The sequence below is a fragment of the Mesoplodon densirostris genome, chromosome 4, assembly GCF_025265405.1.
Source record: "Mesoplodon densirostris isolate mMesDen1 chromosome 4, mMesDen1 primary haplotype, whole genome shotgun sequence".
Taxonomy (NCBI): domain Eukaryota; kingdom Metazoa; phylum Chordata; class Mammalia; order Artiodactyla; family Ziphiidae; genus Mesoplodon; species Mesoplodon densirostris.
In genome coordinates, this window is record NC_082664.1 from 98,650,344 (window position 1) to 98,675,750 (window position 25,407).

The 25,407-nt window shown below is 36.2% G+C and overlaps 1 protein-coding gene and 1 long non-coding RNA gene across 2 annotated transcripts in view; one reads left to right on the forward strand and one right to left on the reverse strand.

Moving 5' to 3' along the window:
- LOC132488546 (ankyrin repeat domain-containing protein 26-like) overlaps positions 1 to 25,407 on the forward strand; it is a 145,026-nt gene that overhangs the window by 40,570 nt on the left and 79,049 nt on the right. The window contains 5 exon segments of the mRNA XM_060096844.1: positions 6,777 to 6,838; positions 9,683 to 9,776; positions 11,857 to 11,955; positions 12,572 to 12,600; positions 12,693 to 12,765. Coding sequence (XP_059952827.1) covers positions 6,777 to 6,838; positions 9,683 to 9,776; positions 11,857 to 11,955; positions 12,572 to 12,600; positions 12,693 to 12,765 — 357 coding nt within the window.
- On the reverse strand, positions 22,861 to 23,862 carry LOC132488547 (uncharacterized). Its single transcript, XR_009531764.1, has 3 exons — positions 23,741 to 23,862; positions 23,578 to 23,651; positions 22,861 to 22,931 (listed from the first exon to the last, which is right to left on the reverse strand). It is a non-coding gene; the product is annotated as an uncharacterized LOC132488547 (long non-coding RNA).

Below are 25,407 nucleotides of genomic sequence, written 5' to 3' on the forward strand. Positions count from 1 at the left end.
CAACTACTGGGCCCGTGCTCTAGAGCCTGCAAGCCACAACCACTGAGCCCATGTACCACAACTACTGAGGCCCGCACGCCTAGAGCCTGTGCTCTGCAACAAGAGAAGCCACCGCAATGAGAAGCCCACGCACCGCAATGAAGAGCAGCCCCCTCTCGCTTCCACTAGAGAAAGCCCGCGTGCAGCAAAGAAGACCCAACGCAGCCAAAAATAAAATTTAAAACATAAATAAATAAAAATAAACGTCTATAATTAGAAAGGTATGAAAATGAAACTTGTACTCAATGAGAAAAAACTTAGAAAAACTATTGAACCAGTCACTATGATACATAATTTCTTTCGAGGGGAAAAGAGCAACTACATATTTAAGAATTATATTTTGCTGTCATTCCTGAATTACATTTCATAATGTAAATATATTATCTGAAATATTAAGGATATCCTTTATTAGCAGGTAAATTTCACAAGTATGTCTGATTTCAAGACAGTTGAGGAAGTTCAAGAAGAAAGTATCAACACACCTAGGAAGTAGCTGAATTTTCTTTTGAAATGTTTTCATCAGCAATTTCCTACATAAGCTCCTGGGGAGCACTATTTGAAAGAAAAGAAAAACTAAAGATACATGTCCAAGTGTTGGCCCTCGTGGCATGATTGTAGCTTTGTTGATAGGCATAGCATCTTTAGTGTAATATGCAATAATAGCGTGACCAGATTCATGATACGCTGTGATTGTTTTGTTTTTGTTATCAATTTCCACACTTCTACGCTCAGGCCCTAAGAAAAAAATTTGCTTAAGTAAAATACTCCATTAAGAAGGTATATTTAAATGAATGAAGCTCCTTTGTCTCAAAGTCATTCTTAGAGTCGTATGATTTAATATCATTAATAAATACTTTAAAAGTTTGAAAGTTTAAAAAATGAGTAGATTCCACTCTACAACACATGTAAACCATAATTTGTCAACTGAAAACCAAACTGTAAAAACTATCATCTTAATCCTTATATCAAAAGGAAAAGCTTTATTCTATTTCTAGAAAATAAACTTCTAATTTAACAGGAATATCATAACTAACCTGTTTTGAAGGCAATTCAAGATTTAAAATAAAAATTAAATTCTGAAAAACAGTAAAATTAACTATTCTTTTATCAGCAATATCAGACAAGAGGAAAGACATGGGCACTCATGCCCCCCAAAGAGTGTAATATAAGTTATAATATATTTGTTCTGTAACAGGCCAAACTGTGTTGCTCTGTTAGAGTATATATTTGCATGTTTCTATACCTTTCTTTTTTATTAACTTTCTCTCAAAATTAAGAGTTTTTTCTCGGACTTCCCTTGTGGCGCAGTGGTTAAGAATCTGCCTGCCAATGCAGGGGACACGGGTTCAAGCTCGTCCAAGAACACTCCACATGCCGCGGAGCAACTAAGCCCATGCGCCACAGCTACTGAGCCTGAGTTCTAGAGCCCATAAGCCGCAACTACTGAAGCCCACGCACCTAGAGCCCATGTTCCACAAGAAGAGAAACCACCACAATGAGAAGCCCATGCACCGCAATGAAGAGTAGCCCCCGCTCGCCGCAACTAGAGAAAGCCAGCATGCAGCAACGAAGACCCAATGCAGCCAATAATAAATAAATAAAAATTTTTTAAAAAAGAGTGAATTACCACCAAACCAAAAATTACCAAGTGGCAATAAAAAAAAAAAGAATTTTTTCTCTAACATAATGAACAGTATAAGATAGGGAAAAAAAAAAAAAGAAAACCTACCCATTAGGATTTTATTTTTGGAAAACTCTAGTTCCTTCATGGTTACCACTTCTTTTCCATCAACAGCTGCCTTTAAAGCAGATTGGTTCACAAGATTCTCCAACTCTGCTCCAGAAAAGCCAACAGTACCTCGAGCTATGATTTCTGGATCAACAGCTATATGCAGACAGGACACAATATTAAAATTTCAGGAGAGCTAATAAAAAGCTCTTCATAAAGAACTCACATTGCAAATGAAAAAAGAAGATAGCCATCATGAACTGTAATTTTACAAAAGCTTACTTCACTAAATTCTAAGGGGAAAAAGCCAAAACTGCTAGTAAACACACCATTAAAATTGTCATTGGGACAAATCACAAAAGTTCTTATATTTAAATAACTTTGTGATAAACAGAGAAAGGTAGAGTTGCCAGATAACGATTTACAAACCTTTAATTATGGCCTAACCACAAACTGAAAAAGCACATTCATAGAGATTTTGTTTTCAGAATTTCATCTTGAAATAACTTTGGACATAAAAGCCCCCCTTATTGTCGGAAACATACTTGGTTTTAAGAATTGATTCAGATATCTTTGAAAATACTGCAGCTTTAATAGCTGCTTTTATTACTCAGGTAGTTCCATAATATTTCCATGTGTTTTGTTTTATAGTTTGCTTCCCCTCTTTTGGCCCCAAAGTGACTATATCATGAGGTACTATGCTCATAATATACAGGTGCTTTTGATATTATTTTATATTTTACATTCATCTAAAGAAACATTTATACATAGATTTCATCAAGTATTATCTAAGTACTCAAAAGAAAACTTTCTTTAGAATCGGGATTCAAAATAACAGAATCTCTGGACACACGTTCATTGAGAAATGGACTTTATGGACAAACAAGAGGAGAGAAAAATAGACATTTAAAGGAATTTGTCTTTTAAGCCATCCTGAGTAAGGACCATGAACAGGGTGGATTGATATATTACCATTTTATGGAGATAACGTCTGTATCGTCGAATTAAGACTTACACTGATCAAACTTTATTTTATTGAGATACCACTTCAAGATTTCTGTTCGACCTTTTACATCTGGCCTGGGAACTGTAACCTGCATGTCAAAACGACCAGGACGTATTAAGGCGCTAAAGGGAGAATACAAAAAGAAAATATAAATTAATAAGCTGACTGTGCTGAAGGTCAAGTTAAACAGGACTGACATCCTAAAGAGAAGATGGAAAGACAATGGCAACCAATATTTATTTTGAACATAAATATTCAGAGTAGTTCCTTATAAAACGTGGCTCAAAGAACAGTTTCAATAACCAGAAGGCAGAACAAAGGTTCATATAGATAAATGTGTGCATCTAGATAGCATACAACCCTTCAGAGAAAAAGACATGCAAGTCGGCCAGTCAAAGAACAAATAATTCTACAGCAATCTATTATGAGAGCTACACATCCATCTTACTGCTATTAAGTACAAAATGTTAAACTAGAGTCTTAGGCAAGAACCAACTATTAGATCAAATGAAAATATGAATAACTTCTATATAATAAAACCAATAAAAATTTTAAACTATAGTAAATTTTATTCTAAAAATCCTCTCTACCCCCCACCCAAAAGCTTTGTGATGTTTCAGTTGTGAGAAGATTCTTTTAGCAGCTTTACTGAGATGCAATTTTCATATCATAGAATTTGAAGTCGAAAACCCAGTGTTGTTTTTTTTTTAACATCATTATTGGAGTATAATTTGGTTTACCATGTTGTGTTATTTTCTGCTGTATAACAAAGTGAATCAGTTATACATATACATATATCCCCATATCCCCTCCCTCTTGCATCTCCCTCCCTGCCACCCTCCCTATCCCACCCCTCTAGGTGGTCACAAAGCACCGAGCTGATCTCCCTGTGCTGTGCCGCTGCTTCCCACTAGCTATCTATTTTACGTTTGGTAGTGTAACCCAGTGGTTTTTAATATATTCAGAGTTGCCCAACCATCACCACAATCTAATTTTAGAGAATTTTTACCCCCTCCCTCTCTTCTCCAGCTGAAAGAAACCCCAAATCTACTGGCAGTTATTCCCCATTTTCCCTAACCTCTGGCAACCACTAAATTCCTTTCTGTTGCTATGGATCTGCTTATTCTAGACATTTCATATAAAAGCAATCATATAATATGTGATGTTTTGTGATGGGTTTCCTTCACTTAGCACAATATTTTTAAAGTTCATCACTATTCTAGAATATATCACAAAAATTTTAATACTTACTTATCTAATGCATCTGGGAAGTTTGTGGCTCCTATGATGATAACTCCTTCGTTGGGTTTAAAACTATTATAAAAAAAAAGGACCTTTTCATTGAAAATTAAAACAGCACACATGTAGAAATGTTCTATGCAAAACTGTTTATCGTTAATCTTACTAACAGCAAAGAAAAGGGATTGATCTTTTTAATGGCCAAAATGATAAGGCATCTCTAATTGTTTTCTTAAAATGCCAGTGCACTTCAATAAAAGTGTTAAGAATAAATCACCAAGTCATCTGTGGTTACATACCTTCATAATAATTTTTCTAGTTAGGAAGAGATGACCTGACACAAAAAGCTTGAGTCCCCGACTAATTTTTGAAAAATATTTTCAAGTTTACCAATTCAAATTATTTGCTCCTAGACTTCCAGAATGTCTTATATGACTTTAAGAAACAATTTTTTGATCTACAGCAACACTCAAAATCCAGTTTTATATTTCTTTCGTACATCATAGTAATACATAAAAATGCCTTATAATTCCATAATCACATAAGTAAACATTCTCTTCTACAATTTAAAACTGTCTTTTCAGATTAATTTTTGAAAAGGAGTGTTCTTGTAGTCTCTTGAGTTGGTGTTTTACAATTAAATCTTTTCATTAAACTTAAAAATGCTTATTGCTATAATATCCAGGAAATGAATATTTGCACATATTCGTGAAAGAGTATATTTTATATCCTTAAACAAATGTTGCAATATATAATCGAAAAATTGAATCTCATAGTTTTCTTCCCCAGTCTTGTTTATATTTTCAAAAGTTCAGAATTCTGCATAGGTTTGCATCATTTAATTATACCAGGTTAGTATATTTTACAGATATTTATCTTAACATCATATGCTTTTCCTGAATAAGTTTATCTATTACTAATCCAAATGCATTTATCCAAATCTTTCTTCTAAGTCCTCTGGGTGCCTCAAATTTGTTATGCCCCAAACTGAAGACATTGTCCCTGATGCTTTCCTCTTTCCTGACTCTTTGTAAGCTACTCTGTCATCTGTCTTCCCCATCCTAGTAGATAACATCACTGAAATACCAAAGCAGGAAAAATCTTGGACTCCATCCCTCCCTGAAATCACCACATCCTGTTGCTCATCAAGTTCAGTATTTTCTACCTGCTTACCATTTTTCATTTCCTATTACTTTCTCACTTATAATTTTGAAATGCTCTTTTCTAGTTTTGCTCCCCTGATGTTCATCTTTACGTTGCTGCCAGAGTGACCTTTCTAAAATATATTTGTGAAGATGTAACACCTCTACTTATGTAGTGGATCCCCATCACATGAAGGAGAAAGTTCATGTTCTAGGAGGACACTTGCTTTTTTTGGTTTGGCTCTGATCCTCCAGTTTTGTCTCTCCATACCATTCCCGGTAACTGTGTTCTAGTTTTCCACGTGACTTGTTATGTTGTTTCACGCCTCGTCCTTTTGCTCAGGCTGCCTTTTCTAGAATCCCCTTCACATCCCTGCTCTACACTGTGTGTGTCTTTTAAGACACAGACCTGTCTTTGCAGCATTTCCTGAGCTACCCAGATACAGCTGACTCCTCTTTCCTGTGTGCCCTTCCTGTACTCTGGTCACATCAGTTGTAGAGCTTTTGAATGATACTTTGCTGTTCTTACTTGTTTTCATGTAGCTCTACTTCTCCTAGAATACAGAGCAGAATCGGTCTTCTATTTATATTTCCAGCTTTTCTCCCAGTATAGTGCCTATGATTTGCCAGATCCAGTAAATGTTTGTGGTCTTACTGATTGATTGAATGACCAAATGAATGAATATGATGTTTTCTGGAATGAGGTGTTTGTTTTGTTTTGTTTTTATAGGAAGGAGCAACAAATCCAGAAATTGAGGAAAAAGAAAATGATACTGATATTGAACGTGCTCCACAGGAGCAAACAGATCATAACAATTTGACTTCTTTTTTTTTTTTTTTTTTTTTTTTTTTGCGGTACGCAGGCCTCTCACTGCTATGGCCTCTCCCATTGCGGAGCACAGGCTCCGGATGCGCAGGCTCAGCGGCAATGGCTCACGGGCCCAGCCGCTCCGTGGCATGTGGGATCTTCCTGGACCGGGGCACGAACCCGTGTCCCCGGCATCAGCAGGCAGACTCTCAACCACTGCGCCACCAGGGAAGCCCAATTTGACTTCTTTTGATGGAGCTCAGAAAAATAATAGGAGTGGTAATTTAGTGAATATTTATGAATTTTTTTCTATGCTTAAAGGCTAGTCTAAAAACATCTAAAGTGTGTAGATCCAAATATACTATCCATTTCTTTCTTTTTTCTTTTTTTTTTTTTTGCGGTACGTGGGCCTCTCACTGCTGTGGCCTCTCCCGTTGCGGAGCACAGGCTCTGGACGCGCAGGCCCAGCGGCCACGGCTCACGGGTCCAGCCGCTCTGCGGCATGTGGGATCTTCCCGTACCAGGGCATGAATCTGTATCCCCTGCATCGGCAGGCGGACCCTCAACCACTGCGCCACCAGTGAAGCCCCTTTTTTTTTCCATTTCTTTTTGAGTATGTTTCTTTTGCTCCGTTTCTTCAGAAGTATCCCAACTACTACCAACTTTTTCTTCCTGAAAATGCCTCAACCCTCTGAAATTCTTTTCTGCTACTTTATTTTATTTAAATATTTGTGGATGGAGATAGACATATATGTATTTAAAATTCATAGTAGTAAATGTTCTCATTAATGTATCTCTGGCTGCATTTTACAGATATGATGTCAGCATTAGGATTAGGAGAAGAGGAAGGTATAGAATCATCTTCGGATTCTGAGGTACTGGCTTCTATTATTATTATTATTTTTTATTTTAAAATATAAGCACTGAGTGATGTTAAAACATAAAAGGGGGGGTGCTTTGACTTTTCTTTCTCACCTTTGCATTTGCCCATCAAAATTTTTTCCTTACATTTTTAACCTGTAATTAATTAAATAATTGTGTGCTAAGTATAATAACTACCACATAGTGCACTTTTGTTAATTTGCAAGATTCACCTAATGAAACCAGTGTAGCACAGAGCAAAAACCAAGGCTTAGAAGTCGTAAGGAATCAGTTTGGGTTCTGAAGTTAAATTTATCTAAAAACTGAAGCATTATTCCAGGTCAGCTTATGGCCAAATGTATGTTTCTTTTTTCTTTTCTTTTTTTAAAAAATTTTTGTTGGAGTATAGTTGATTTACAATGTTGTGTTAGTTTCAGATATACAGCAAAGTGAATCAGTTATACATATATCCACTCTTTTTTCGATTCCTTCCCCATATAGGCCATTACAGAGTATTCAGTAGAGTTCTCTGTGCTATACAGTAGGTCCTTATTATTGATCTATTTTATATATAGTAGGGTGTATCTGTCAGTCCCAGTCTCCCAAGCAAATGTATGTCTCTTTGGTACATATGGATGTGTAAAACTCCTAGTGAGGTTCAGAGAGAAACAGGTTGAAATGTAGTTTTTTACCACTTAGACCTGAAAAAGATAGTGCCTGAGACTTGAAAGTATTATTACATTTGGATTTTCAAATAGATCTGCAAGGAACGTTTCAAGAGAAGCAAAAGAATGGGGAATAATAAGTACGTGGCGTTATAATAACAACAGTTTGGTTTAGCGATGTTTTAATAAGTACACACCATTTTGGATAAACTAGTGTGCGTTGAGTACCTTTATGGCAGCCATACTTGAAGTAACGTAAATATAAAGTAATGATGACCTGTTGTAAGGTGACAGCTATGGAAAGAGATAAGAAGGGCCTGATCTGTTAGATATAGGCAGCTGCTGCAGTGATACAGCACTTTGTTTAAAGTCAAAAGACATGGTAGCATCCTGGTTGTGTCACGAGCTGTGGGATCTCGGAAAAACTTGTCTACCCTGGTTGAGCGTCAGTGACCTCCTTCATAAAAATGGTACTGGTACCCACTTCTCAGGTAGGTGTAGGGAACAGATGTGGTAACAGCTGTGAACACACCTTGTAAACTGGAAAGGGTGCTATAGAAATGTAAGACAAAAATGATCACAGTGGCAATTAGTGACTCACTAAATGCTGGGGCACTTTTTTAAAACCTGAAGGACAATAAAATGACAGTAGTGTTAAGAATAGGAAAATTAGAATGGGCATGTGGATTTCTAGCTTGGGGTATGTTAAGTTTCTATAGACTGTTATCGGAGATCTCCTATAGGTATCAAGTGCTTTGGTACTTGAGGTCCTCTCGACATTTTAAATGTTTTGATCTTAAATAAATTCCTGTTATAGAATACCAACTATGTACTGGGCAGTTAGACACTGACTGTACCAATTGAGGGGTTAGGCTGTAGTGGTGGGAACATAAAACCAAACAGGAATCCTTTATAAGTCACTGTTAAGTCCTTCATGTAAAGAAAATGGAGAGGGCTTCCCTGGTGGTGCAGTAGTTGAGAGTCCACCTGCCGATGCTGGGGATACAGGTTCGTTCCCCGGTCCGGGAAGTTCCCACGTACCGTGGAGCGGCTGCGCCTGTGAGCCATGGCCGCTAAGCCTGCGCGTCCAGATCCTGTGCTCCTCAACGGGAGAGCCCACAACTGTGAGAGACAAAGAAAATGGAGAATGTTACGTTAGACAACATTGAGAGAGTTTGTAGTTAGGATGGGGATGGGGGTGGGAGTGGAATTTAGGTAGTCAGAAAAGATCTGCATGTGAGAAAAGCTACCAAGGGGAGGATGGGAAGGAGCCAGTCACGTGAGGGTCCAGGGGAGGGACATTCTGGACAGAGAGAGCAGCGGATCCCACCTGTTCGTCATTACACTCTCGCATCTTGGAATGACCAGGAAACAGGAAGTGGGGTAACTGTCCTTACAATCACTTTTATCCTTGTTGTTGTATGTAGAAAATAAAATGTGCATAAGAAAAGCTTGGCACATTTAGATGATTAATAAATAAAAGTTCTTATTCTTCCCTTATTAAAGCTTGCTGTACTTTTTTGAAGCGTTGCATAACTATATTTAAATTTTCTGCTATGATTTAAACATAAAAGTTTTTCTTACTACTTCGCTATTTTATTGAACTATTTTTCCTATCAATAAAAATTTTATCAAATAACAGATTCTTATAAGCCCTTGTTTACCTAAATGAAGCAGCTTCTACAGTGTTCTGTTTATGCTCAACATGACATACTTCATGGTTTCTTTTCATGCCAAGTATATTATTTTAATACTAAAAAATTTCTGTCTTTAGAAATATTTTAAATTTACAGGAAGTGTACTTATTAAAGAATTTATTTAAACACATATTTTTTAAAAATACTCTCTTCTTTTGACAAGGAATGCAAAGTAGAGTTACGTGTTTTGAAGTTAATTCTTTGCTAAAATGTGCCTGTAAGTCAGGCACATTTTTTGTCTGTGAAAATAATTCCTCTGGCTTTCCATGCTCAGTTTACAGAGTCAGTAGCCAAATGAGGATAAAAGATAGACTTGATCTAGAGAGTGTATATGAAGTTTTCTATTTCAATGTTTGGGTTTTCAATGCATGCTTCTCTTATTTTTAAATCTAATTGCTTGTAAAGTAGGAAATTTTTAAAAAGTAGGGTATTTTCAGCTATTAGAAGGGGATTAGGAAAGCTTTATGCAACTCATTATTAATATCAATTTTAACAGAGTATCTCTGAGAGACTTCCAGAGAAGTATGTTGATCATTTATCTGGAGCTGCAGGTCAAAGAGGAAAAAATATATTAAATGGACATGTAGAAGGTAAGAACTATATTTTTATGAAAAAGTCATTTGACAGCCTGTTGATTTAAAATGGGAATTCTGATATATTCTAACAGCCAAAGAAAATCACCTGTCGGTTAAGAGGAAGAATCATTCCTCACACTGATTTCAAGTTGAACTGAGCCTGTCTCATTCTGGAAAAGAAGTGCTGTATCAGAAGAACTAAGCAGCTACATTTTTTTTTCTTGTCAAAAATCCATCAGCAGTTTTTAGGCAGTTTTTATTTGGCCAAAAAGCAGTGCTTGAATACTTAACTGTGTGCTGTGTTCTATTTAAGCTCTGAGTGTCCAGATGTTCTTTTGTAGACAACATGCCATGATATAATCATGTATCTCCATGTCTGTTACCAAGTTACACTGTGAAGTGTGCCACCATTTTGAGGTGGTCCTCAAAGACACAGTTTGCTTGTTGTTAAACCAAGTGTCCTAAAGCATGTACTGAAGTTATATCATTTTTTATTCTAAAAAGCTATGCAGCTTATATTCTGAAAACTATTAAAAAACATAACACTGTTGATGTAAAAAAAAAAGAAAATCACCTGTCAAATGCATAGTGAGGAAAAAGACGAGAAAAGGAGGGAAGCTGTGTATCTTATCTGGTGTCAGCCACAGATTAAATTGAGAGTCCCCTTTCAGGAGCTAAATTATTAGTTCCGTTTCAAGGTACTCTACAACCTAAGGAAAGTCGGGAAATGAGGAAGAGGAAAGAAGGACTAAAGAATGAGAGAGGCAGAAGTTACAGGGAGTAAATGAAGGAAAAGGAAGCAGGGGCCTGTGGAGGACGGGGGCAAAGTAAAATAGGTCTTTAGAAAAGGGAAGAGAAGAGTATTTGAAACGTGAGACAAATTTGAAGTGAGCTTCCAGCACCGAAACTTGTCAGAGACGAACAGCAAAGCTTTCCCACTCTTACTGTGGGAATGTAGAAGCAGACTGATAGATCAGAGTTTCTCAAATTTTAATTAGTCCCCTGGGGACCTTGTGAAAAGTGCACATACTGAGCAGCAGGTCTGGGATTGTGCATTTCTGACAAGCTCTCAGAGTAGCAAGGGTGTAGGCTTGCATTGAGAGAAATCTGGAAGAGGAGCCACTGGATAGTTCAAGACAGAACAGGGTCAAGGAAAAGCATTATTTTGTTTTTCTTTCTGAGTGTGTTTATATCATTTTTTATACCAATGCTTCCATATTCCATATTTAAATATTCCATATTTAAGAGGGTAGCAAAGCGTTGAAGTAGAACTTATAGATGTAAGGTGCCACTGCTAAGCAAAGAGGAAAAAAGAAGTGGTGGGGATGATCCATAAAAAGAATGTAAAAGGGGGAGAATTAAGACCACAGATCCAGAGACTACCTTTGAAGAGAAAAGAATATAGTGAAAGGAAAGAGGGTAGAAAGAAGGGTGTTAGAGAGGTGATGGTGGAGGTGATGAAGAAACGTGAGAGAACTCTCCTTAGATGACTTCAGTGTATTTACACTGAGACAAGGTTAGGTCATTGCTGCTCCAGAGAGTACTGGAAGCAGGAGTGGGTGCTAGAATTGAGGTAAACCCCAGCTCCTCCTTGTAACTATCAGGCATCAAAAATATATGTTGTGTTGGTATGTGTTATTCAAATGAGATTAATTTGAATATGGAAGCATTGGTTGTTTTTTGTTTTTTAAGATAGGTTTTTCTTGGTTTTTTTTTGGCTGCTTGGCTTGGCATGTGGGACCTTAATTTCCCCAACCAGGGATTGAACCCGTGCCCCCTGCAGTAGAAGCATGGGGTCTTCACCACTGGACCGCCAGGGGAGTCCCTAAGATAGCTAATTTTTTGATGATAATTGTTTCACAAAAATCCTTTTAAACATTAGCATGATATACTGAACCAAACTAATTTTGGAAACAAAAGAAATTAATAGGGTTCATTCCCTAAATGCTAAAATTGTTATTTTCAGTAAATACTACACTGATTTTGAAATATGAAAGATTTTTAATATCTAATAATTCTATGGCAGTAAAATTTACTTTTTCCTTTTTGATAATCGTACTTCGATATTGAAAACTTATAATACGTTATTTCTTAGATGTGCCTTATATACCTTCTTGCATGAGTGGATCGAGAAACTTTAAGATGACTAAACTAGAGGATCCAAGAAATGTAGGCATACCAGTAGCCCACATGGGTATGTAAAAAAATGAATATTTTTATGAACTATAATTCTACAAGTGTATATCCAAGCTGATCAGTTCATAACACTTTCTCTGATGAGAAATGAATTATACATTCAACTGAACTGTCATCCCAACTGTGCACTTCCTAAATTACAGTACAAATTGAAGAACATGATAAATACTTGTATATAATGGTGTAAATGATGCTGGTTTATTGCATTCAAGATATGCTGTTGCATTTTACCATCAGCTTTCACATTTACCTTCTCGGGGTCATGATTTGTTGCTCTGATTAAAGATCACTTTTCTCCTCATCAATCAGCATGTTCACATTGGTACATGTGCATTTTTCTATTTTATAAAGGCTTTTGGAACATAATCTTACTTTTGAAATCTTAACTGCATGTTTTGTTAAACCTGTACTCCTATTTTTTCTTCAGTATCTATAGTGGATTCATATGTCTGTCTTGTTGCAGTCCTAACTTCCCCCAAGAAACAAAACACCAAAACCTAAAGTATTCACTGCCAAGGCCAAGCATGAGGATTCTGCTCAGTACAAACTGCATGAATATATAGTTGGCTTTCATAGTTACGTGTAATTGATTCTATGTCCCTTTTGCCTTTTAGATTCTCCTGAAAAATATCCTCACTTGAAGGTAAAAACTTACATTTTTGTCTTGAATTATTAACTACAGATTGTATCAAATGTACATTATTTATTAATCAACTTGTTTCAAAACCCATTCAGCCTGCAGTTGGAGTGAAAGATTCTGTTCCTAATAAAACAGTAGGAATGAAGGATTTACAAACATCCAGATCAGGTAAATATTGAAGTGCAAATTTCACTCTGGAAAGAGGTACACTAAAATATTTGAAACGCTCACAGCCTTCATATTCCTAATTTTTTTTTCTTTTGTTTTTGCAAGTTTAATTGAAGGATTTGACATAAATAAGGCACATGTTATTGTTGGTATCCATGTTTTGAAAAAAAGATATTTACAAGCATAAGAAAAAGATATTTTTAAAATGTAAGCTTTAACTCAGATGTTTCTATGTACGCTTCAATACCCTAAAGTTCTCAGTTTGGAATCTCTGTACTTCTTAGGGATTCTCAGAGGTAAATTATTAGATTCTAAGATTTTTCCAGTTTTATAAAATGCTTATTTGAATTCTGACCTTAACCTAGAGTAAAGCTTCACTTGCTAACATGTCAATTGTATTTCAAATTTAATTATTTCATTTTAGTGGTATTACACGGATGAGCTTAATCCAACCAGATGTTTTGATTAGCAGACTCTGTGTGTGTGTGTGTGTGTGTGTGTGTGTGTGTGGTCTTTGATTATTAAAAGTGGGGGAAAGTAATCATACCTTAATGACGATTTGATTGACACAATCTTGTAAAACAGTAATTCTGAAAGTTTTGGGCTTTAAGATCCTTTTATTTATTTGTTTGTTATTTTTTATGATGCAGATATAGGATCCTTTTATACTTTTAAAAATTATTGAGAATTCCAAGGAACTTTTGTTTAAGTAGGTTGTATCTACTGATGTTTACTGTATTGGAAAATAAAACTGAAAAATTTAAAATACAAGCACACACAATCATACATTCTATTAGCCATTAGAAGTATGATGTTATCACATATCTTGTCTCTGGAAAACTGCTCTGTACACTTAAAACAGAATGAGAATGGAAATAACGTTTACTGTTATTGTGAAATAGTTTTGACCTCTTGGACCCCTTGAACGGTTGAGTCTTGGGACTCCAGGGATGCTCAGGTGACACTTGAGAACCACTGTTTTAAACCATTTACAGAGCTCATGGATGTGAAATGATAAAGGGACGCTTGTGATGAAACAGGCTTTAAACTTTCACTTTTACATTTCTTGCTTTTTTCTTTGATTTGTCTCTTTTTTCATATATATACAGCAGGTTCTTATTAGTCATCAATTTTATACACATCAGTGTATACATGTCATTTCCACTCTCCCAATTCATCCCACCACCATCCCCAACCCCCTGCGGTTTTCCCCCCTTGGTGTCCATACGTTTGTTCTCTACAACTGTGCCTCAATTTCTGCCCTGCAAACCAGTTCACCTGTACCATTTTTCTAGGTTCCACATATATGTGTTAATATACGATATTTGTTTTTCTCTTTCTGACTTACTTCACTCTGTATGACAGTCTCTGGATCCATCCAGGTCTCAACAAATGACCCAATTTCATTCCTTTTTATGGCTGAGTAATATTCCATTGTATATATGTACCCCATCTTCTTTATCCATTCGTCTGTCGATGGGCCTTTAGGTTGCTTCCATGACCTGCCTACGGTAAATAGTGCTGCAGTGAACATTGGGGTGCATGTGTCTTTTTGAATTATGATTTTCTCTGAGTATATGCCCAGTAGTGGGATTGCTGGATCATATGGTAATTCTATTTTTAGTTTTTTAAGGAACCTCCATACTGTTCTGCATAGTGGCTGTATCAGTTACATTCCCACCAACAGTGCAAGAGGGTTCTCTTTTCTCCATACCCTCTCCAGCATTTGTTGTGTGTACATTTTCTGATGAAGCCCATTCTAAGTGGTGTGAGGTGATACCTCATTCTAGTTTTGATTTGTATTTCTCTAATAATTAGTGATGTTGAACAGCTTTTCATGTGCTTCTTGGCCATCTGTATGTCTTCTTTGGAGAACTGTCTATCTAGGTCTTCTGCCCATTTTTGGATTGGGTTGTTTGTTTTTTTAATATTGAGCTGCATGAGCTGTTTATATGTTTTGGAGATTAATCCTTTGTCCGTTGATTTGTTTGCAAATATTTTCTCCCATTCTGAGGGTTGTCTTTTTATCTTGTTTATGGTTTCCTTTCCTGGGCAAAAGCTTTGAAGTTTCACTAGGTCCCATTTGTTTATTTTTGTTTTTATTTACATTACTCTAGGAGGTGGATCAAAAAAGATCTTGCTGTGATTAATGTCAAAGAGTGTTCTTCCTATGTTTTCCTCTAAGAGATTTATAGTGTCCAGTCTTACATTTAGGTCTCTAATCCATTTTGAGTTTATTTTTGTGTATGGTGTTAGGGAGTGTTCTAATATCATTCTTTCCATGTATCTGTCCAGTTTTCCCAGCACCACTTATTGAAGAGACTGTCTTTTCTCCATTGTATATCCTTGCCTCCTTTGTCATAGATTAGTTGACCATAGGTGTGTGGGTTTCCCTCTGGGCTTTCTATCTTGTTCCATTGATCTATGTTTCTGTTTTTCTGCCAGTAAGTACCATATTGTCTTGATTACTGTAGCTTTGTAATATAGCCTGACGTGAGGGAGTCTGATTCCTCCAGCTGCGTTTTTTTCCCTCAAGACTGTTTTGTGTATTCGGGGTCTTTTTTGTCTCCATACAAATTTTACGATTTTTTGTTCTAGTTCTGTAAAAAATGCCATTGGTAATTTGATAGGGATTGCATTGAATCTGTACATTGCTTTGTGTAGTATAGTCATTTTCACAATATTGATTCTTCCAATTCAAGAACATGGTTTATCTCTCCATCTGTTGGTATCATCTTTAATTTCTTTCATCAGTGTCTTATACTTTTCTGCATACAGATCTTTTGTCTCCCTACGTAGGTTTATTCCTAGGTACTTTATTCTTTGTGTTGCAATGGTAAATGAGAGTGTTTCCTTAATTTCTCTTTCATATTCTTCATCATTAGTGTATAGGAATGCAAGAGATTTCGATGCATTAATTTTGTATCCTGCAACTTTACCAAATTCATTGATTAGCTCTAGTAGTTTTCTGGTGGCATCTTTAGGATTCTCTATGTATGGTATCATGTCATCTGCAAACAGTGACAGTTTTACTTCTTCTTTTGCAATTTATGTTCCTTTTATTTCTTTTTCTTCCCTGATTGCTGAGGCTAGGACTTCCAAAACTATGCTGAATAATAGTGGTGAGAGTGGACATCCTTGTCTTGTTCCTGATCTTAGAGGAAATGGTTTCAGTTTTTCACCATTGAGAATGATGTTTGCTGTGGGTTTGTAATATATGACCTTTATTATGTTGAGGTATGTTCCCTCTATGCCCACTTTCTGGAGAGTTTTTATCATTAATTGGTGTTGAATTTTGTTGAAAGCTTTTTCTGCATCTATTGAGATGATCATATGGTTTTTATTCTTCAATTTGTTAATATGGTGTATCACATTGATTGATTTGTGTATATTGAAGAATCCTTGCATCCCTGGGATAAATCCTGGTTGATCATGGTGTATGATCCTTTTAATGAATTGTTGGATTCTGTTTGCTAGTATTTTGTTGAGGATTTTTGCATCTATCCTCATCAGTGATATTGGTCTGTAATTTTCTTTTTTTGTCATATCTTTGTCTGGTTTTGGTATCAGGGTGATGGTGGCCTCATAAAATGAGTTTGGGAGTGCTCCTTCCTCTGCAATGTTTTGGAAGAGTTTGAGAAGGATGGGTGTTAGCTCTCCTCTAAATGGTTGATAAAATTTACCTGTGAAGCCATCTGCTCCTGGACTTTTGTTTGTTGGAAGACTTTTAATCACAGCTTCAATTTCATTACTTGTGATTTGTCTGTTCATATTTTCTGTTTCTCCTGGTTCAGTCTTGGAAGGTTATACCTTTCTAAGAATTTGTCCATTTCTTCGAGGTTGTCCATTTTATTGGCATAGAGTTGCTTGTAGTAGTCTCTTAAGATGCTTTGTCTTTCTGCGGTGTCTGTTGTAACTTCTCCTTTTTCATTTCTAATTTTATTGATTTGAGTCCTCTCCCTCTTTTTCTTGATGAGTCTGGCCAATGGTTTATCAATTTTGTTTATCTTCTCAAAGAACCAGCTTTTAGTTTTATTGATCTTCGCTATTGTTTTCTTTGTGTCTATTTCATTTATTTCTGCTCTGATCTTTATGTTTTCTTTCCTTCTGCTAACTTTGGGTTTTGTTTGTTCTTCTTCCTCTAGTTCCTTTAGGTATAAAGTTAGATTATTTATTTGAGATTTTTCTTGTTTCTTGAGGTAGGCTTGTATAGCTATAAACTTCCCTCTTAAGACTGCTTTTGCTGCATCCCATAGGTTTTGGATTGTTGTGTTTTCATTGTCATTTGTCTCTAGGTATTTTTTGATTTCCTCTTTGATTTCTTCAGTGATCTCTTTTTTATTTAGTAATTTACTGTTTAGCCTCCATGTGTTTGTGTATTTTATGTTTTTCCACTGTAATTCATTTCTAATCTCATAGTGTTGTGGTCCGAAAAGATGCTTGATATGATTTCAATTTTCTTAAATTTACTGAGGCTTGGTTTGTGACCCAAGATGTGATTTATCCTGGAGAATGTTCTGTGCGCACTTGAGAAGAAAGTGTAATCTGCTGTTTTTGGATGGAATGTCCTATGAATATCAATTAAATCTATCTGGTCTATTGTGTCATTTAAAGCTTCTGTTTCCTTATTTATTTACATTTTGGATGATCTGTCCATTGGTGCAAGTGAGGTGTTAAAGTCCCCCACTATTATTGTGTTACTGTTGATTTCCTCTTTTACAGCTGTTAGCCGTTGCCTTATATATTGAGGTGGTCCTATGTTGGGTGCATATATATTTATAATTGTTATATATTCTTCTTGGATTGATCCCTTGACCATTATGTAGTGTCCTTCCTTGTCTTTTGTAACGTTCTTTATTTTAAAGTCTATTTTATCTGATATGAGTATTGCTACTCCAACTTTCTTTTGATTTCCATTTGCATGGAATATCTTTTTCCATCCTCTCACTTTCAGTCTGTATGTGTCTGTAGGTCTGAAGTGGGGCTCTTGTAGACAGCATATATATGGGTCTTGTGTTTGTATCCATTCAGCAAGCCTGTGTCTTTTGGTTGGAGCATTTAATCCATTCACATTTAAGGTAATTATCAATATGTATGTTCCTATGACCATTTTCTTAATTCTTTTGTGTTTGTTTTTTTTTCACACTTTTAAAACTTTATTTATATAAAAAAACTCATTTGTTTTTAAAAGCATTAACAAGAGAGAAAGAAAAACAGAAAGGGTATGGAGCAGAAGACATGCCCCTTAGTAGTGTTCGGTGGGAAGGTGGGATTTTTGGTTCTCTGAAATTGAACGTTCTGTGTTCATATAAATGAAAAGGAAAAAACAAACAGTTAAAGGTCCCCCAAAGCCCATGGCTGTTCTATTACCCACACCCCACCGACAAAAAGAGCACCAGGAAAAGAGCAGCAGAAGACAAGAGAAATGAAGAGTGGAGCCACATCTGGATGGGGGCGATTTCCCTTGTGCAGTATGCTCTTAGGGTCACAGAGAGGAAAAGGCTCCTTTTTGCCAGAAAAGGAGTGGGACGAAATGTGAAGGGGAAAAGGGGTAAATAAGGAATTTTAATGCAGAGGGGAAGGGGGATGGTGGGTTGTGCACTTTTCTCCTACCCCAAAGCCTCAATATATAAAGGAAGGGGGAGGGAGGAGGATAAAGATTTCCATTTGCATTAAACAGAGCTTTTAGATTAAGGGGAGGAGTAAAAGGCAAATAAGGGAAAGGGTTAAAAAAAAATCAACCGCATAGCAGCTGATTCCTCTAGCCCAACCTGCTAATATACACTAAACTAAAAGGAGGAGGTACAGGGGTGGTGGGGGGTCGGGGAGGGGGATATGGACACGACTTCCCTATAACCCCTTCAGAGACGACAATCATTCTGGGCAGCTAAGGAGTAAGAGCCACACCACTCACTCCTCCCACCAATCTCACCTGGAGGTTCATCAGAACAGTATTTTTCAAAATCCCAACATATACAGTTGAGAAAAAACCTTCTGTGGCTAAAATTAGAGGCTATTCCAATTCCCAGTGGAGAGACTGAGGTTCTCTAGGTCACCTCTCCTCTTCTTTCTGCTATTTAGGGCCAAGAAGTAGGTAAGAAAGCAACAAATTTACTACATTTTGACAGAATTAAACTTGTATTATTTTGAAGGAGCCTGTGATTAAGAGTGATAACTGCGAACTGTCATCCCTAGAGCAACTGCTAAGACATAACTCACAATAGGAGGAACAGGGAATTTCCTGTTAGTCCAGTGGTTAGAACTCTGTGCTCTCACTGCCTAGGTCCCGGGTTCAATTCCTGTTGGGGAACTAAGATCCCAGAAGCCATGCTGTGCAGCCAGAAAAGAAGAAGAGGAACACAGGGATCTCTTTAGATATGAGAAAAACAGAAAACAAATAGCAAATGGCAGATGTAAAAGCAACTACATAAATATTAAATATGAATGAACTAAACACCCTACTCAAACAACAGAGATTTTCACACTGGATTAAAAAAACACAAGATTGGGCTTCCCTGGTGGCACACTGGTTGAGAGTCCGCCTGCCGATGCAGGGGACATGGGTTCGTGCCCTGGTCCGGGAAGATCCCACATGCCGTGGAGCAGCTGGGCCCATGAGCCATGGCCGCTGAGCCTGTGCTCCGGAGCCTGTGCTCTGCAACGGGAGAGGCCACAAGAGTGAGAGGCCTGCGTACCGCCAAAAAACCAAAAAAAACAAAAACAAAAAAACCCAAGATCCATATGATAAAGGACTTGTCTTTAGAATATATGATCTCTTACAACACAGAAGACAACAACGCAAAGAGGGGAGGGAGGATTTCAACAGACATTTCTCCAAAGACGATATACAAATGACCAAAAGCCTAGCAGAGGGTGTTCAAAATCACTAGTCCTAGGGAAATGTAAATTAAATCCACAATGAGATTCTACTTCATACCCACTAGATTGGCTTTGTCAAAAAGACAAGACTATAAGAAACACTGTACAAGATATGGAGAAACGGGAACCTTCATACACTGGTAGTTGGAACATTAAATTATATAGTTACTTTCAAAACAGTTCATCAGGTTCTTAACAAGTTAAACAGAAACTCACCACATCACACAGCAATTTCTAGAAGTCTACCAAGACAACTGAAAACGTGTCCACGCAAAGACATGTATACTCATATATATATAAACACAGAGAGAAGGGGAGGGAAGGAGGGAGGGAGGGAAGAGAGGAGGAAGGGAGAAAGGAAGCAGGGGCCATAAAAAACGGGCAAATGAAAATAACTGGTATATCAGAATCAAGGGTATATGAGAATTCCTTGTATTATTCTGGTAATGTTTCTCTAAGTTTGAAAGTACATCAAAATTTTAAACTACCCAAATAAAGGGCAAGAATATCATGTAGCAAGCTCCCTCTACCAACCTCAACGAAGACCATATACAGCTTAAAAGTTACTAGAAAACTGTAGGTAATTTTAAGAAAATCACTTCAAGAATATAGTATGGTTGTAAAACCACTACAATGTGCTCTAAAATAATTTTTCTACTGAGTTAAATAAAGTCATCTGTAAATTCTGTAACAACACATTCATATTCACAAAATCTGACTGAAAAATAAACACAACTTTCCATTTCTAACACAGCATAATTCAAAAGTTCACTCTGAATGGGACTGGGTTTTTGGTTTTATTTTGGTTTTAACGCAAAGCATAATTACATAGTTATTCATAATTTGAGGTGTGTTACTTGTTTATTTAACAAAATACTGCTGCTCTGAAGTAAACTTCATTTTCAGAGTGATAGTAATGTTAAAAAAAAAAAGAACATGAAAATGCAAGCTGCATTTTAAAAAGCTTATAATAATCATTTAAATTCCGATTGTATCTGTAGGTTCACAATTCTCTACTCTTAGATTTTTTTTAAAAAACTCTTTATATATGGTCAATCTAGATCATAATTAAGTGCATCTTAATGAAGTTTCCACTGGTGTATGTAGAAATATGATTTACCAATAGCCAAATAGCATCATTTCTTTATCAAAGATAAGTGGTACTATCTAGAAATAAAGACAATCCTTCAAGAATTTTATTTTCCTAAGTAAAAATACTTCCCAAGAGCTAAAGGCACAATTTCTATTCACGTCTAGCACTGTAACCAACCATAAAATCATTACTTATTTTCAACTTAATAACTGATTGACATTTCTCAAACAAGCTGTTTTCGATCCTGATAGTTCTTTATTTTCTTTAATAAATTGCTGTTTGCAGTAGGTGTCCATCATGAGAATAATCAAAATTAGATAAATGTGACAAAAGACTGACAAAGTGTTTCACACCCTTGAGTGATACCAAGAATGGGAGAAAAGTGTTGCAAAATACGACTACTGCAGTGCTACTTATGGTCTTGCAATAAAACCAACAATGCATCAAGAGCTATCATCTCACATCCAATTTCTTCCCCTCAAGAACAATCTGAATCTCTTTGACATCCAAAGTCTCATAGGTCAGTAAAGCTTCTGCTACATTCTTGTGCTCTTTTGCATGAGTCTTCAAGATATGTTTTGCTCGCTCATATGAATCCTTAAATACAAAGCAGATATGTAAGAGGCAGAAACCTTAGGAGAAGCACAAACCCTAAATGAGATAAAAAGCCTTTATGCACCCTAAAAAAACTATAAAATCTATTGACTTCTAGTTATGAAAGATAAACGCATTTAAAAGCTTGGTTCCCTAAAGATAACTCTTTCATACTTTCAAATGTTACATTTTTAACCTCAAAGTCTATCATAGAGATAACTGAGGACTACTTAAACAAAAAGCTACTTAAGAAATAAAAGTATACACTGTACTCATCTGCTTTCTAAATAAGGTCTGTGAACACAGAAATCTATTTCTCTTTTCAGTATACGTGCTAAAAGGAAAGGGAGTTTGCTCCTTTTGCTTCTTGAGATTTCACCAATTTACTCAATCTAGAATGGCCAGAAAAGATATAATTTCCATTCTTTTACTTGGTAACACACTCACCTCTCAAAACTGTAATACAGTTTCATTAGAGGTGATCCCTGACTTCCATACATTTGATTTTTTTTTTGCAACCCACCTTGAACTTTTCATTTAAATCCTTCAACTCTCTTTCCAAAGGTGAGTCTGAATTAAGTTTATCAGCTTATGAATAACAGCAGTAATAACAGTTCCTTTTTGGCAGTGTCATATTCGCCTGTACAATGTTTATGCCAATATTTTACTAGCGAATTATATTTTTGTCCTTATAAAATTGGGTGGAAAATGTAAAAATGAATTTACCAACACCAAGAAGCACAGGTCATATAAACACAATACAATTACTAGACATTTTGAACATAACCATGTCCAAGTAAAATAATCAAATTAAAGAAAATACATAAAATATTAGAAATATATCAGCTAAAGAAGAACTGAATATTTAAATCACAATGTAAATTGTTCTGGGCTTCCCTAGTGGCACAGTGGTTAAGAATCCGCCTGCCAATGCAGGGGACACGGGTTCAATCCCTGGTCCGGGAAGATCCCACATGCCGCAAAGCAACTAAGCCCACGCGCCACAACCACTGAAGCCCCACACCACAGCCACTGAAGCCCGTGCCCTAGAGCCCATGCTCAGCAACAAGAGAAGCCACCGCAATGAAGAGCAGCCCCTGCTCGCTGCAACCAGGGAAAACCCACATGCAGCAACAAAGACCCAATGCAGCCAAAAATAAAATAAATAACTTTATTTAAAAAATATATATATACATATATGTGTGTGTATATATATATATATATATATATATATGTATATATATATATATATATATATATATATATATATATATATATATATATATATATAAATTGTTCTTAGCCTATGGCCAGAATAAAATAAAGATCCAGTCTATGATCAGGGGTTCCAGTCTATGTCAAAGATCCAGTCTATGACATAGTTAATCACGGCAGCAACGGTGCACCTATTAACTTTATAAAACAGAGGAAGTTTAGTTTTTTTGCAATCACCCAAATATTTAGGCACATTTTGACTAAATAGATAAATAAACATTTAAAAAAAGATCATTACCCTCAGAAGGATTCTGGTTTCCTGTTCAATAGCAGATATAGTTTCTGGACTCAGTTTCCCTGTATCACTGTAGGTCATAACTCCAAGCTAAAATCAATGAAAAGAAAGAAATCCAACAGAAAAACCTCCAACACTAATGTATGTAACAGAGGAAGTACTATCCTATACATAAGAAAATAAATATCATGGGGGCAAGGAAAAAATACAATATAAAAATGCCCTTGAGGGCAAAAAAACTTCATTCTTCTTCTGAAAGTATAATACTAAAAAGTGTGAGCAAGAGGGAAAATTTTAAATCCTAAGTATCGTTCTGAGTACCTTCTTAGAAAACCTTAGCAGCTATTCTAGTCCAGAAATCCACAATTCACAGAGTACTGGAATTGCTTTATGGAGCCACAGTGATAATGTAGGAACGTGAATTATGTGGAAAGGGCAAAGTAAGCAAGCTCAACAAGTAGGTCTTCAATGTCATATGAATAAAAAATGCTAAAGAATTTATATTATCATTTGGTTAATTCATGAAGTAATAACTCTTACTGTTTGAGCAGCTGGAATGGAAAGAGTATGTTACATTTCTCAGAAAATGACATTTAGTTTAGAGTTAGCTTTGTTAAATCCATTTGGAATGAGACAGGGGAAAATCTATCAATTTATAATGAGAATCCTCTCTCACAAAGAGACACTTGGCACATCAACATTTGATACATGAGGAAGGATTAAAATTAGCCATTACCTTTTCACTCATTCCAAATTTGGTGACCATCTGCTTTGCTATTTGGGTTGCATTATCAAAATCACTGGAAGCACCTGAAATTTTGAAATATACATAAAACTCAAGTTAAAAAAAAATCTTTAAACCAACACAATTTGAACCAAAGCTATTCTTTACAGCCAACCTGTTGTAATATGATCAGCTCCAAATATAAGTTCCTCTGCCACTCTTCCTCCCATACTGACGTCCATCTGAGCAAGAAGCTGAGCTCTAGTTTCGTTCCGTCGATCATTTTCAGGCAACAGGTACACACAGACAATTGAAAAACAAAGAAAAAATTCAGACACAGTTTTGAAACACTTACATTAATAACCTGAATTATCATTTGTCTCTCATGACCTTACTTAATACCATGATGCTGAAAGCTCAGCGGCATTTAATAGAGATGGTCATGGTGATTGATTACCAAACCAGCTATGTATAAAATGAGGAAAGCAAAAGTGCAGTTTATAAATAATAAATACAACTGTTTGTCCCTCGTTGCACAAAAATGTTTAAAACGTCTATAGGGACGTCCCTGGTGGTGCAGTGGTTAAGAATCTGCCTGCCAATGCAGGGGACACGGTTCGAGCCCTGGTCTGGGAAGATCCCACATGCCGCGGAGCAACTCAGCCTGTGCGCCACAACTACTGGGCCCGTGCTCTAGAGCCTGCAAGCCACAACCACTGAGCCCATGTACCACAACTACTGAGGCCCGCACGCCTAGAGCCTGTGCTCTGCAACAAGAGAAGCCACCGCAATGAGAAGCCCACGCACCGCAATGAAGAGCAGCCCCCTCTCGCTTCCACTAGAGAAAGCCCGCGTGCAGCAAAGAGGACCCAACGCAGCCAAAAATAAAATTTAAAACATAAATAAATAAAAATAAACGTCTATAATTAGAAAGGTATGAAAATGAAACTTGTACTCAATGAGAAAAAACTTAGAAAAACTATTGAACCAGTCACTATGATACATAATTTCTTTCGAGGGGAAAAGAGCAACTACATATTTAAGAATTATATTTTGCTGTCATTCCTGAATTACATTTCATAATGTAAATATATTATCTGAAATATTAAGGATATCCTTTATTAGCAGGTAAATTTCACAAGTATGTCTGATTTCAAGACAGTTGAGGAAGTTCAAGAAGAAAGTATCAACACACCTAGGAAGTAGCTGAATTTTCTTTTGAAATGTTTTCATCAGCAATTTCCTACATAAGCTCCTGGGGAGCACTATTTGAAAGAAAAGAAAAACTAAAGATACATGTCCAAGTGTTGGCCCTCGTGGCATGATTGTAGCTTTGTTGATAGGCATAGCATCTTTAGTGTAATATGCAATAATAGCGTGACCAGATTCATGATACGCTGTGATTGTTTTGTTTTTGTTATCAATTTCCACACTTCTACGCTCAGGCCCTAAGAAAAAAATTTGCTTAAGTAAAATACTCCATTAAGAAGGTATATTTAAATGAATGAAGCTCCTTTGTCTCAAAGTCATTCTTAGAGTCGTATGATTTAATATCATTAATAAATACTTTAAAAGTTTGAAAGTTTAAAAAATGAGTAGATTCCACTCTACAACACATGTAAACCATAATTTGTCAACTGAAAACCAAACTGTAAAAACTATCATCTTAATCCTTATATCAAAAGGAAAAGCTTTATTCTATTTCTAGAAAATAAACTTCTAATTTAACAGGAATATCATAACTAACCTGTTTTGAAGGCAATTCAAGATTTAAAATAAAAATTAAATTCTGAAAAACAGTAAAATTAACTATTCTTTTATCAGCAATATCAGACAAGAGGA